Source organism: Trichechus manatus, unplaced genomic scaffold (genome assembly GCF_000243295.1).
Source record: "Trichechus manatus latirostris isolate Lorelei unplaced genomic scaffold, TriManLat1.0 scaffold00186, whole genome shotgun sequence".
Taxonomy (NCBI): Eukaryota; Metazoa; Chordata; class Mammalia; order Sirenia; family Trichechidae; genus Trichechus; species Trichechus manatus.
Genome location: NW_004444122.1, coordinates 1,590,200 through 1,602,388, shown reverse-complemented (window position 1 = coordinate 1,602,388; position 12,189 = coordinate 1,590,200). Strand labels below are relative to the sequence as shown.

Below are 12,189 nucleotides of genomic sequence, written 5' to 3'. Positions count from 1 at the left end.
AGAGTTGGATTGTAACTCAAATGAATGTTTAAAATTATATGCACAAAAAAAAAATTGGGTGTTTGATAAGGTCAATGGTACTAGGCAGTCATGTCAGTCTCATCGTAAGGAAAAGGTAATACAGTGAAACCTGTGAGAGCCAGAATTCAACGGGACTGCCTCGTTTATCCAGTTCTCGCGAGTTTTCCGCCTCTGACAGGGTACGGTCTTACCACTTCTCTATCGCTGATTTCAGTGGAAAACGTTTGCGTTTTCCTTCTCTGGCAGGTTTCTGCCTTACACAGTTTCAGGCTTTCACAGGTTTTACCCTGTTTATAATTGAGATTTTACTAAGAAAGATGCGAAATACTATTGAAGGGTTGCATTATATCTTTTATTAATATATTAGAAACATCTAGTTCCATTACATGGGTTTTGATACATCTTTGAGCACATCGTCCACTTGAGACTCAGATATAACACTGCAGTGAATCAGTTCAAGCAGCACACGGTACATCTGAAATACCAACACACGACGGAGGACGGTCAGACACAACCTGCATTTTGCAGGGCACCATTTACCTGATGGAGTTCTAAGAGGGTTGACAATTGGCTTAAAAAATAAAAAGGCTTTGGAATGTCTAGAAATTAAGCCAAAATTCCAGGCTTTAAACTTTAGGCTCATATTCTGTATTGTATTTTGATAAACATTCCAGAGAGTCTTAAGTGGATGGGTTATTGAAACTATAGTTTGCAACTAACTTCTATAGTGATGCCAGAAGGAAAAGCTAACCTCTGGTCTAGAAAGCATGTTTGGATCTAAATACACTTAAAAAAAAAAAAAAAAAAAAAGTTCTTGTGAGGTTTGTTAACATAGACAAAATTGCTTATTTATGCATTGACCATAATATTTTGGTGGTTGTACTAGTTTAGGACAGTCTAATTCAGCTAATGCATCATCAAGTAGTGATGAGATAAGGTGCTACCTTGATGAATGTCTAGAGACAGGCCAATGGTAAGTTCACAATTGACAGATGCAGGTATGACTGGCATAAAGTACCTGATATTACGTATTTGTGCAATGGACCGGCAATCCGAACGAGCAAGTCATCATGTTTAGCGTTTCACCTAAGGTAATTGCTATGAATGTAACACGTGACTACTTAGAATAAATTAGGCTTCCAAATCTTCGCTAAAGGCTTGGGAAAATGCTCCTATGTAGTGTCTTGCTATCCCCACGGCTAGATACTACTAGCAGAGACTAGCGTTTAACTGGCACTAACAACCCTTGAAAAAGTACTTTGAAATGTGTATGTGGTGTGTGTCTGTGTTTAATGAGCTCCTGAGAACCAGAGTTGTCTGCATGATTCTCTCTTTCATACATTGGAGAGTTGTTTCTTTGCTGTAATCGCTTGGTAAGAATTGTTCTTGATTAAACGGTTCTGAAAAGTACATGAGTTGTCCACACTACACCAAGCTCATAAACTGTAGAAAAACCTTTGCGCTTTTCTTCTCATTCTCCTTCTTTCCTGCAAAGTACAAGAGACCACTGGCACTCAGATTCGTGGGTGTTTGCCAAGAATCCTGCCAAGTCCCATGATATGTCATTTTACTGAAGCACAATTTGAATTGTCTTTAAGTTGGTGGCAGAGCCTAGCTAGCAGCCTGCAGCCACACCTCCAAGTGGCTTTGTTGTTCTCTGCGTATTTCTACCATTTCCCCAGTGATTCTTCCAGGATAGTGGTGATCCACCGGGGCAATGGTGCCCTCGGGGGACATATGACAATCTCTGGAGACTTTTTTTGTTATCACAAGTTGGAGGGAGGTGAGGGAGGGGGGTGCTACTGGCATCTAGTGGGTAGAGGCCAGGTATGCTGCTAAACTTCTTATAATGCACAGGATAGCCCCCTAGGACAAAGAATTATTCAGTCCAAAACATCAATAGTGCTGAGGTTGAGCTATTACCTGCCCTAAAGGGATAATTAAAAAAATAAACACTTCGCTGTATTTATAACGATCACTACCATTTGGGTTTGGAGTATTCAGATAAATTTCTAGCTAATGTCATTATAGAAATGGTGCAATATGTAGAGCTATGTGGCAGAATTTATTTTAATTACTTTATAAATGAGTTGAGGAGCTCAAGGAGACACTTGAATTTTTCAACTAGACTGCTTCATCTTGTGTAGGATGTCATACACTATTTGAGATTTTGAGGATTCAGAGGTCTCAAGAAAAATATTAAATTAGCTACCGCTTATCCAATGTCTCTTACCTGCGCCAAGCACAATAGCAGGCATTTCCATACATTATCTCACCTAACTCACACCACAGCCTTGCAAGGCGAAACATCACTAATCCCATTTTACAGATGAGGCAATGGAGGCTCGGAGAAATTATGCAACCTCCTCAAGGTCACGAAGCTGGTAAATGATGAAATGAGGATGCAAATCCCAACCTGTCGAACTCAAAATTTTACTCTTTCCTCCACAGGATGCTGTCTCAGCACCCTGGGGAAGAAGCGGTCACTGAAATTTTAACCACAGAGCAAATATATTTGAACAGAATCAGAGTGGAAAGATAAATGGGAAAATAACCAGGAATATCTTCGTCTAAAATGTGGCTACATTACATCAAATGTGCTAAGTCTCTGCTTCCCTTCTTGGGTTTGTTCAAAGTGGTTTAAAAGGATTGTGCTGGTGGTTTCTACAAATCTTCCATCACCTTGAAAATCCAGGCAAAGAGGAAACTGGATTTTTCCCGAATTACCTAGATAAGTGAGGAAGAAACGACAGCTGGCATCCCCTAACACTTTCAGGCTACAAAATTAAATGGTTCCCACCGCGTCTGGCCTGAGAGCCATTCACTTTATGTTTTAGTCTTTGCCCATCGAATCATCATTTATCATTCTGGTTTTAGGTAAATCTCACCAAGTTTTCTTAAGAATAATTGGGAAACTCTCATCCCGGGTCTGTTCTAGAAATTGTGCCACTTTCAACTCCAAGTTAGTTAACAGACCTGACTACCAAGATACAAAACCAAGACCCTGTGTCAGAGTAGGAGGCTGGGGAAGTTTCATTTCTGGTTCAAGATTTATCTCTGAGGCACCAGCTACTGTGACATCTCAGAATTTGGAGGGCACATTAAATGAGATCTTTGGGGACTCAGAGCACATCCACATTAGTACCACGAAGTACGGATCCTGCCCGTATGGGTTAACCCAGTAATATGGGTTACTGGGGATCAGAAAGATCATAGTCATACCAGAGCCCCACAACAGAGTAAGAGGCAGGACTCACACACCAGAATCTCTGTGGGATTGGGTGGGGATTGATTCTGCTGCTTCTACACCTTCAAATGGAGCACAAATACCCAGATTTAGTGGTTTAAGGGTTGGTTTGAGCTTTGCACATTCTAACAAATGTTAAAGCCTCATCTTCTTCGTAGGCACTTTATATATTTATTACAAATGACATACTTCAAATACCATATGTGATTTAAGTTCTTATTTTCTGCTGGTCTGATGGGTAATAACTGGCATCAACAGCTTACTTAGATCATTGTGCTTGCTGTGTTACTTTCAAACTCCAAAGGCTTTTCTTCCCTTGGAGAATTTTTTTTTTAATTTCATCTCCAAAACCAAATTATCCTGAGCTCTTTTCAAGTAGGCCTATAAAAATCCAGGGATTATTCCAGAAGTGAAGAAGCACCCTGTTTCCACATCCTCTGAAGCAGCCACACACCAACATTAAGGGATGATGAGGATGCAGAGAATTCGCATGGCTGAGTTGTTCCAGATTAGGGTCCCTTTCATAAACTACGTAGATTTAAAAAAAAAAAAAAAAAAAAAAAAAACTTTCTAGAACAAAGCGTTTAGGTCATGATTTCTTCAAAGTCAGACAGCTGCTTCATCTGCTCAACTTGCATAGAATGCCTTCTAAGGAGCTTCTTTTTACTTCTCAAGTCAACTCTCTTTGGTGAACTTGGAGCCACGGGAACCATGGATTTTAAGCCACTAGCAAGTGGGGAAGAAGGTTTGCTGCTAGATCTAATGTCTGGAATAGGTGGGTTCAGATTCACATTTAAGGGTGGAAGGAAGCCAGGCCTAGTCTGAGAAATGCGGTCTAGTAGCAGAGTTCCAGAACCTCGTCTTTCTAGATGATGTGGCCTTCGGCGAGCTGAGCTGGGGGACGTGCTGGGCACAGCATCCAGGGACTCCCGAGAGCCATGGAAAAGAGCCAAGTGGGAGCTGTTGAGCTTCTTTCTATCTAAGGGTCCTTTGCCTGATTCAAGGGAAATGGAGTTAGACGGGTCAGCCCCTGGTTGTAAATCTAAATCATAGAAATCATTCTCCAGCAGCATGAGGGACACTGGATCTTTGAGAGCAGAGGGTCCTGGTGGACCTATACCACCCCTCTCTTGGTCAGCAGGGAGAGTACCTCTTCTGGCCAGACGGGGGTGGGGAGCCTGACCTTTCTCATAGGCTGCTTTCCAGGATGTGGGTGTTGAAGAGGCTGCAATCTTCAGAACTTGCTCTGTGACTGTGGGGAAAAGGGTGGGGTCTTTGCCATCGGTACTGTTGGTTCTGGAGAGGGGCACCCTTTTGGGGAAAGACACGTCACTAATGCTCTTGATGACTTCATTGTCTGTGCTGGCACTATGGGTCTCATCCTGACGCGTCGAGGTTGCCAACACAGAGGGTGCTATCAGGCCCCAGGGTTCAGACTGGAGCCTCTTTAGTTGGGGCAAACGGGCCCTTTTGAGGTTACTGACTTTCCTATTGGGTGACCCGGGTTCGTTAAGAACCTTGGAGGCATTGCAACCACTTGGATGCCCTTTTTGGAGGCTGAAGAAGTCATCCTCCATCTCACTGGGCAGGGAACCCAGGCCTGGAGCCTTCAGTTCGATATCAGAGGGAGATGTGCATAGTGGAGGCGACTGTCTGTCTTCTACCTTGGGGGAAGGGGGGACATTAAGATACTGTTTGGTGGTTTTGGTGCCTGAAGACGATTTATCCGTCGTTATAATAATCACCTCCTTCCCTTTGGCTTTGCAGGCATCTAGGAGATGTTTCAATGCATCCTTGTCATCTGCATTGATTGCATAAACCAGAGCTGAAGCCCCAGTGCGATCCTCGAGGCTGGGGTCTGCTCCATTCTCCAGTAATAAGGAGACCACTTCTCCTCCAGCTCTTTTAATGCAAGCATGGATGAGAGCGGTTTTGCCCGACTTATCCTGGATATTGGGGTCTGCCCTGTTGTCCAGCAGGTACTTCACCATCTTGGACTTGCTGATGCTTTGCTGGTCCACGTGTTTGGTGATGCAGGCCACCATGAGTGCCGTTTCGCCTTTGTCATTGCTTTCATTGATATAGGCCCCCCCTTCCAGGAGGAGTCTGGTCAGCCTGAGCCTCCCCAGCCACACGGCCTTTAGAAGTGAGTTTCCGTCAGTCCTCAGTTCGGTGTCATCATCCATCATACTGGCCACAGCTCAGACCTAGTCAGGGAAGAACAGAGGAAAGATCATGCATTCGCTAGCTGATCTGTGTAGCATAGTTGCTGCAGGCTCTGGATACACTCACACCCCGTCCCCCTTCCCAGCTATTTTGCTGAGTTAGTTCCTTCATCTGTTAAATGAGGAGTACAATAGTAACCTACCTCATGGGGTCTTGGAAACAATGAAATGGCACAGTGTATATAAAACACTTAACATACAGTGCATGTAACAGCTGCTAACACAATGCCTAGCGTATGTCATTGTTGTTGGTTGCCGTGAAGTCAGTTCTGGCTCATGGCGACCCCATGTGTGCTAGAGTAAAACTGTGCTCCACAGGGTTTTCAGTGGCTGATCTTTTGGAAGTAGATCACCAAGGCTTTCTTCCAAAACTTCTCTGGATGGACTCAAACCACTAAACGTTTGGTCAGCAGCTGAGCTCATTAACCACTGCACCGCCCAGGGATGCCTAGTATATAGTAAGCAATTGAAGAATGCTAGCTATTATTGTCCCGACTGCACAATATTTATCACAAATGTAGTTTAAGCAGCTATTTGTTTTATGTCAGTCTGAACCACTAAATGCTAAGTTCATTAAGGACAGGTGTCTACCTTGTTCACTGCTATATCCCCAGTGTTTAGCAATGATTAACACATAGTAGGCTACCCAATAAATAATTGTTTGATGCATTGATGTTATTGGTGTGTATAAAAAAGACTGGTAGGAAATACACCAAAATGTTAATCCTTATTCTGGGGAATGGGATTGTGGCTAGTTTCCATTTTCTTCTTTTTGCTGTATTTCCGGAAGTAAACACTTATTAATATCATAATTCACCACCCATCTGTCGGTTTGCTATACCGTGATGGCTTGTGTATGGCTATGATTCTGGAAGCTATGCCACTAGTATTTCAAATACCAGCAGGGTCACCCAGGGCGGACAGGTTTCAATGGAGCTTCCAGACCAAGATAACTAGGAAAAAAGGCCTGGCGACCTACTTCTGAAAATTAGCCAATGAAAAGCCTATGGATCACAACATTATACGTAAGGTCGCCATGAGTCAGTGCTAACTCGATGGCAACTGACAACAACGATGATACTGTGATAAGGGCAAAGCAGTAAGAAATCACGGCGAGAGAAAAGCGATCTAGCTGTCCCTTTCCAAGCTGCAGTCTGCGCTTTTCCAGCAGATGTCAGACTTCCCTTTCTCCTCAGTCAGACTTACAGACTAGCTCTAATAATGCATTGCCTCATCCTTTCCTCTGGCTGACAGACATACTACAGGGAAAGAAGCGGACTGCATTTTGCACACAGATACTAAGAAAGAAAGCTCAAGCCAAAGCTTCCTTGGCTGAGATTGGTCAGATTTGAGTTTTCCGGTTTGTTTCCCTCCATGGCAATTTACCTGATGCCTGGACTCCGAGAAAACTGTGTGTTTGTTGAGAGGCCTCCCGCAAATAAGGAGAGCTGGATGCCCAGGGTTGCCATAGCTGGCTCATGGGTACCCCACTGGCCCCGTTTCTGCCAGCACCACCACCCACGTGGACTTTTTGTGCCTTCAGGCTCCTTTTAAGAAGATGGCCCAAGTGTCTATTTGTCACAATTCCTAAGTATTCCTGCTTGTCTGATTATATCATTCTTTCTCTTACTCCATCACCCTGAGTAGTTATTTATCAGCTTATATCAAAAAAAAAAAAAAAAAAAAAAACCTTTTGCTGTCAAGTCGATTCCAACTCATAGGACCCTAGAGGATGGAGTAGAACTGCCCCACAGGGTTTCCAAGGCTATAAATCTTTACAGAAGCAGACTGACACATCTTTCCCCCAAGGAGCAGCTGGTGGGTTCCAACCATCAACCCTTCCGTTAGCAGCCGAGGAGCGCTCAACCACTTCGTCACCAAGGCTCCTTAGCAACTTAAATTCCTCTATGGAATCGGAAGTCAGAAAGCCTTTCTTGGTTGATGTTGAGAGATGGTATATGTCCTTTTAAAAAAGTATCTCATGAGCAATACATGAATAAATACTTGCTATAATTTTTTTTAAAAAACCCAAATCACACTTAAGTATATAAAGAGGAAGAGTTCTCCTCCGTCCCGCATCCCTCCTTGCAGTGGCTGCTCTTCAGAAGTAATTATGGTTCACAGTCTAGTGTGTGGTCTTTTTTCTCCTTCAGATAATTTTCTGCTTCTTCCAACTCACTGTTCTGATAACAACACCTGAGTCTGATCTTGTTGCAATTGTTTACATGTTTCTACTAGATTTTCTGCCAAAGTACCACCGACTGGGGACTCTGTATGTTATTAAATACATCACCTACAGGTCTCTGTTTCTGCCTGTCCATCGCTATCCTTCTTTCTCCTCTGTCTCCTACTGATCTCTCTCGCTCTGTTTGTGTGAATGTGTGTGCACTGGGCTTTCTCTACCCTCTATTCTCTCTCCTTTTTTCCTTCCCCTTCACTCTCTGTCTCGGTCATATTAACTCCTTTGGGGTCCTACATATGCTTTTTTTAAAATAAATTCCCATGTGTTGATAAGCTTGTCAGTTTTCAAGCTCTTTGAAGCAGAATTTCCAAGGGCTAAATAAAGGAAGAGGGCAGTGGTGGGTTCAGTGGTAGAATTCTTGCCTTCCATGCGGACGCTCGAGTTCAAGTTCGATTCCCAGCCAATGCACCTCAAGCACAGCCACCATCTGTTTTTCAGTGGGGGCGTACGTGTTGCTAAGATGCTGAACAGGTTTCAGTGGAGCTTCCAGACTAAGACTAAGAAGAAAAGCCTGGCCATCTACTTCCAAAAACCCTATGGCTCAAAACAGTGGGATCCTGTTGTGCATAGGGTTGTCATGAGTCAGGTGCTGGCTCAATGGCAGCTAACAACAAAGACGGGTAGTCCCCGACTTAGGACGGGGTTCTATCCCGATGACTACTCCCTTGTAAGTAAGTTCTGAAGTAAGTCAAATACCTCATTTTTGTTTGTTTGTTTTTATTTATTATTGCATTTTATTATCAGTATCTTCATTATTTGTCTTTGGGGATTGGAAACATTACATCTGAGAAAGAGAACGTCAGCAAATTATGCACTGCAACTTTGTATGTAGCTCATATTACTAACGATAAGACGTACCAGAAAAAAAAGGAAGTCATAAACTTTGTCATAACTTAAATACGCCTTAAATCAGGGACTAACTGTAAAGGAAAAGGAATAGCCGTTGAAAGCATGCTGCTTTAGGTTCCGTTGAAGGGTCCCTTCATCTGCTGTGATCCTGACCCACCTCTCAAGCACCATCCCCTGCTGCTCCAGGCCTCTTCCCACACCATCCACCTCGAAATCTCACTGTTTCTCAAACGCTCCACTTTCTGTTTTCCTTCTTCTTGGCTCTGCTCATGTTTCTAACTCTACGGCCTCCCTGCTCTTCGTTAATTATTCATCATCCTTCAAAACTCATCTCAAATGTTACTTCCTTTGTAATCAAGAGGAAATCACTCAAGACCGAAGAGAGAGAGTTGAGTAAAATTGCAAGTGACTCGTATCCAGACTATATAAAGAACTCCTACAAATCACTTCCTCCAAAAGAGGATACACAAATGGCCAATGAGCACATAATAAAAATGTGCTCAGCCTCATTAGTATTCAAGGAAAATCAAATTAAAGCACAATAAGATACCATCACGCCCCCAACAGAAAGGCTAAAATTAAAAAGACTGACAAATACCAACAACAGATGAGAATGGGAAGCAATAAGGACTCTCATACTCTGCTAGTAGCGGTATAAATTGGTACTAAGCCAAACTCAAGCTTACACTGTGACCTAGCAATTCCATGCCTAGGTTTATACCTATGGCAGATTGCAAAACATGGTCACAAAGTCCTCTCATCTGGCTATGTACGTCCCTTGCTATGCAATGTTGCCTCTCCTCCAATCAAGAGGAAGAGTCTGCCTTGTGACTTGTTCTGACCAACAGAATGCAGCAGAAGTAACTGCGAAACTTTCAAAGCAAGGCCTCATAGACCTTGCAGCTTCCAGGTTCACCCTCTTGGAACTCAGCTGCTGTGTAAAAAATCATGGACTACCCTACCATATATCCTACCAGGAAGGACACTTGGAACACCAGCTGAGAGCCGCAGCTAACTGCTAGAATGTAAGGAATGTGAGTGAAACCATCTTGAAACATCCAGCCCTAATCAACCCCCAGATATTGAAATTGCTTGAGTGAACTCAGGTGAGGCCAGTAGAAGAAATACCCAGAGCCTGGCCCAAATGGCAGAAAGAAGAGCAAATAAATGGTTAGAGGGTTAAGCCACTAAGTTTAGAATGATCTGTTCATAAATTACTGGTAAATATGTGTAGCAAAAGACATGTATAAAAATGTTCCCAGTAGCACTACTCAAAAGGCAAAAACTGGAAACAACCCATCAGGAGGAAAACAGATAAAGAAATTGAAGTATTCATACACTGGAATGCTATACGCTGTCTATGCACCCTCTATCTCTTTCTGTCTTACACACACACACACACTCCCTAAAACCAAAAATTGATGCTTCCTCCCCTGTGCTCCTTAATACTTTGCAGCTTCCTCTGTTGGAGTACTGATCTTGTTAATCAGCTATGTCAGCCTCCTTCCCAAAACTCTGAGTTCCTTGAGGCAGGAACACTGTCTTTTCTGCCTTTTCAGTCGTGTGATAACTGGCAAGTAGGATAAAGAAAAAGATGGGGGAAAAAGAAAAGAGACAAAGAAGAAACAGAGAAGGAAAGGATGGGTGGATGGATAATTGGGTTATCTTTCCATGTTGGGTGTGGTGCAAATCACGTACTTCTAGTCTACCTAAGAGTCACGGGAGGGAGGGAGGAAGTGAGGAAAAGAAGAAAGGGGGAGGGAGAGATGGTTTATCTAGGAGACTGCTTCTCTCCCTTCACTTGGGACCAGCTGCCACCTCCTCCCCTATGCTCAGCTCTTGTTCCTAATCAACTTTCCCCCAGCACCTAAGGAGGGAGGAGGACAGAGGCAAGGCATCCAAGTTCTTTTCCATTGTCTGCAATGTCTATCCTAGATATAGGTAAAACATTCTGTGTGCTCGGTGAATTATTTTTCAGGTTGTCTATAATCATTTTTTCACTGTGGGCTTCCTAACTGAAATTTCTTAAATGATGAAATTGCAAGAGCTTTACTTGAGGACAAAATCAGGTCCTTACCTCACTCTCATAGCCCAGATAAAATGTGCTGAGCCAACATTAACTGTTGGCATGCTGCAATTTATCTACCACAGGCATAAGCCTAGGCATGGAATTGCTGGGTCACAATGTAAGCCTTAGTTTGGTTTAGTACCATTTATACTCCTACCAGCAGAGTATGAGAGTCCCTATCGCTTCCCATTCTCATCTGTTGTTGGTATTGTCAGTTTTTTTAATTTTAGCCTTTCTGTCGGGGATGTAGTGGTATCTCATTGTGCTTTAATTTGATCTTCCTTGAATTAGTATTTCACGAACATTGAGTTTAAAATATGGCTATATTTACAAGACTAGTTGACTATACCTTGCAAATTACACCAGACTCAATTTATGCATCATCTAGATTTGCATAGCCATGTCTACTTCCTCCCTCTCTGGGTATTGGCCACTGTCTTGCTTTCTTGCCTGAGTGGCCTTAGCAAGTGCTGCCACTACTACAGATTGCAGAGCTTCATACCTGGTGCCAACTGACCAGGAGAAACTGACACTGGTTCTGACTTCTCCAGCAGCTGCCTGGCTAGATCAGGTCACTCAGCCCAGAAATGTGGGACAGTCAATTCTTTGTAGAGCAGATGCTCATCAATGGGAGATGCAGGATGGAAAAGAGATGGCAGGTCATTCTTCTCCTTTCTTCTCAATGATCTGTTTGTTCAAAGATGCAATCATTTATAAAACGTTCAGAAGACTGAGCAATCCATGCACTTGTCATAAGGCTGTGGCTAGCTCAACAAGGTACCTCCTTGTACTTGCTCTTCTTCTTTCCTTGCCTCGCTTTTCTTCTCCTCTCATTCCTACTTCCCAATGAAGTGTTAATATGTATGATTGCCCCAGGCTAATACCAACTACCTTCTCTGAAACCTAAAATACCCTCTTCAAGAAGGCTTCTCTCCCATTTCACACATGAAGAAACTGAAGCCAATAATGAAGAAGAGGGCTGCCCATGGTCATTCAGAGATAGTGAGTGACACTTTAGTGATTTCTGGTCAGTTCACAGTGACCCCTTCTTTCTGATATCTATCCCTCCACACACTGTTCAGCCTCTGGTAGGTGGGTTTGTACTATTTTATCTGCCCACCGAACACTGCTGACTCAAGCTTGAGTAGAATTTGAAATTGAGACAGAAACACCAGTTAGACTGAGCTTTTGTAGGAACTGAAGAGTGGGAACTCTGGAGGTAAGGCTACATTTATGGGGTAGCCACATGCACAGAGAAGCAGAAAAGCTGGTGTGCAGAGGAAGAAGAGTGAAGTTAACTCATAGGGAAGCTGATGAGAGGAGGAGTGAGCGCTCTCGCTCTTCAAAGCTCCAGCTCCTCTAGTACTCCACGAACACCCTAGAAACCTTCCAATAAACTACCTTGTTTTACTTATGATGTTGTTTTTAGTTGCCGTCAAGTCAGCTCTGACTCATGGTGACCCCGTGTACAACAGAACAAAATGCTGCCTGGTTCCATGCCATCCTAGTAAATACCGGCATGCTTGAATCCATTGTT

At 43.2% G+C, this 12,189-nt stretch overlaps 1 protein-coding gene across 1 annotated transcript; it reads right to left on the bottom strand.

The window, feature by feature from the left end:
• Positions 1-3,852: 3,852 nt before the first annotated feature.
• Positions 3,853-5,457, bottom strand: ANKRD34C (ankyrin repeat domain 34C). Its single transcript, XM_004387485.1, has one exon. It carries the CDS (start codon positions 5,455-5,457, stop codon positions 3,853-3,855), a length of 1,605 nt encoding a protein of 534 aa, XP_004387542.1.
• Positions 5,458-12,189: the final 6,732 nt, after the last annotated feature.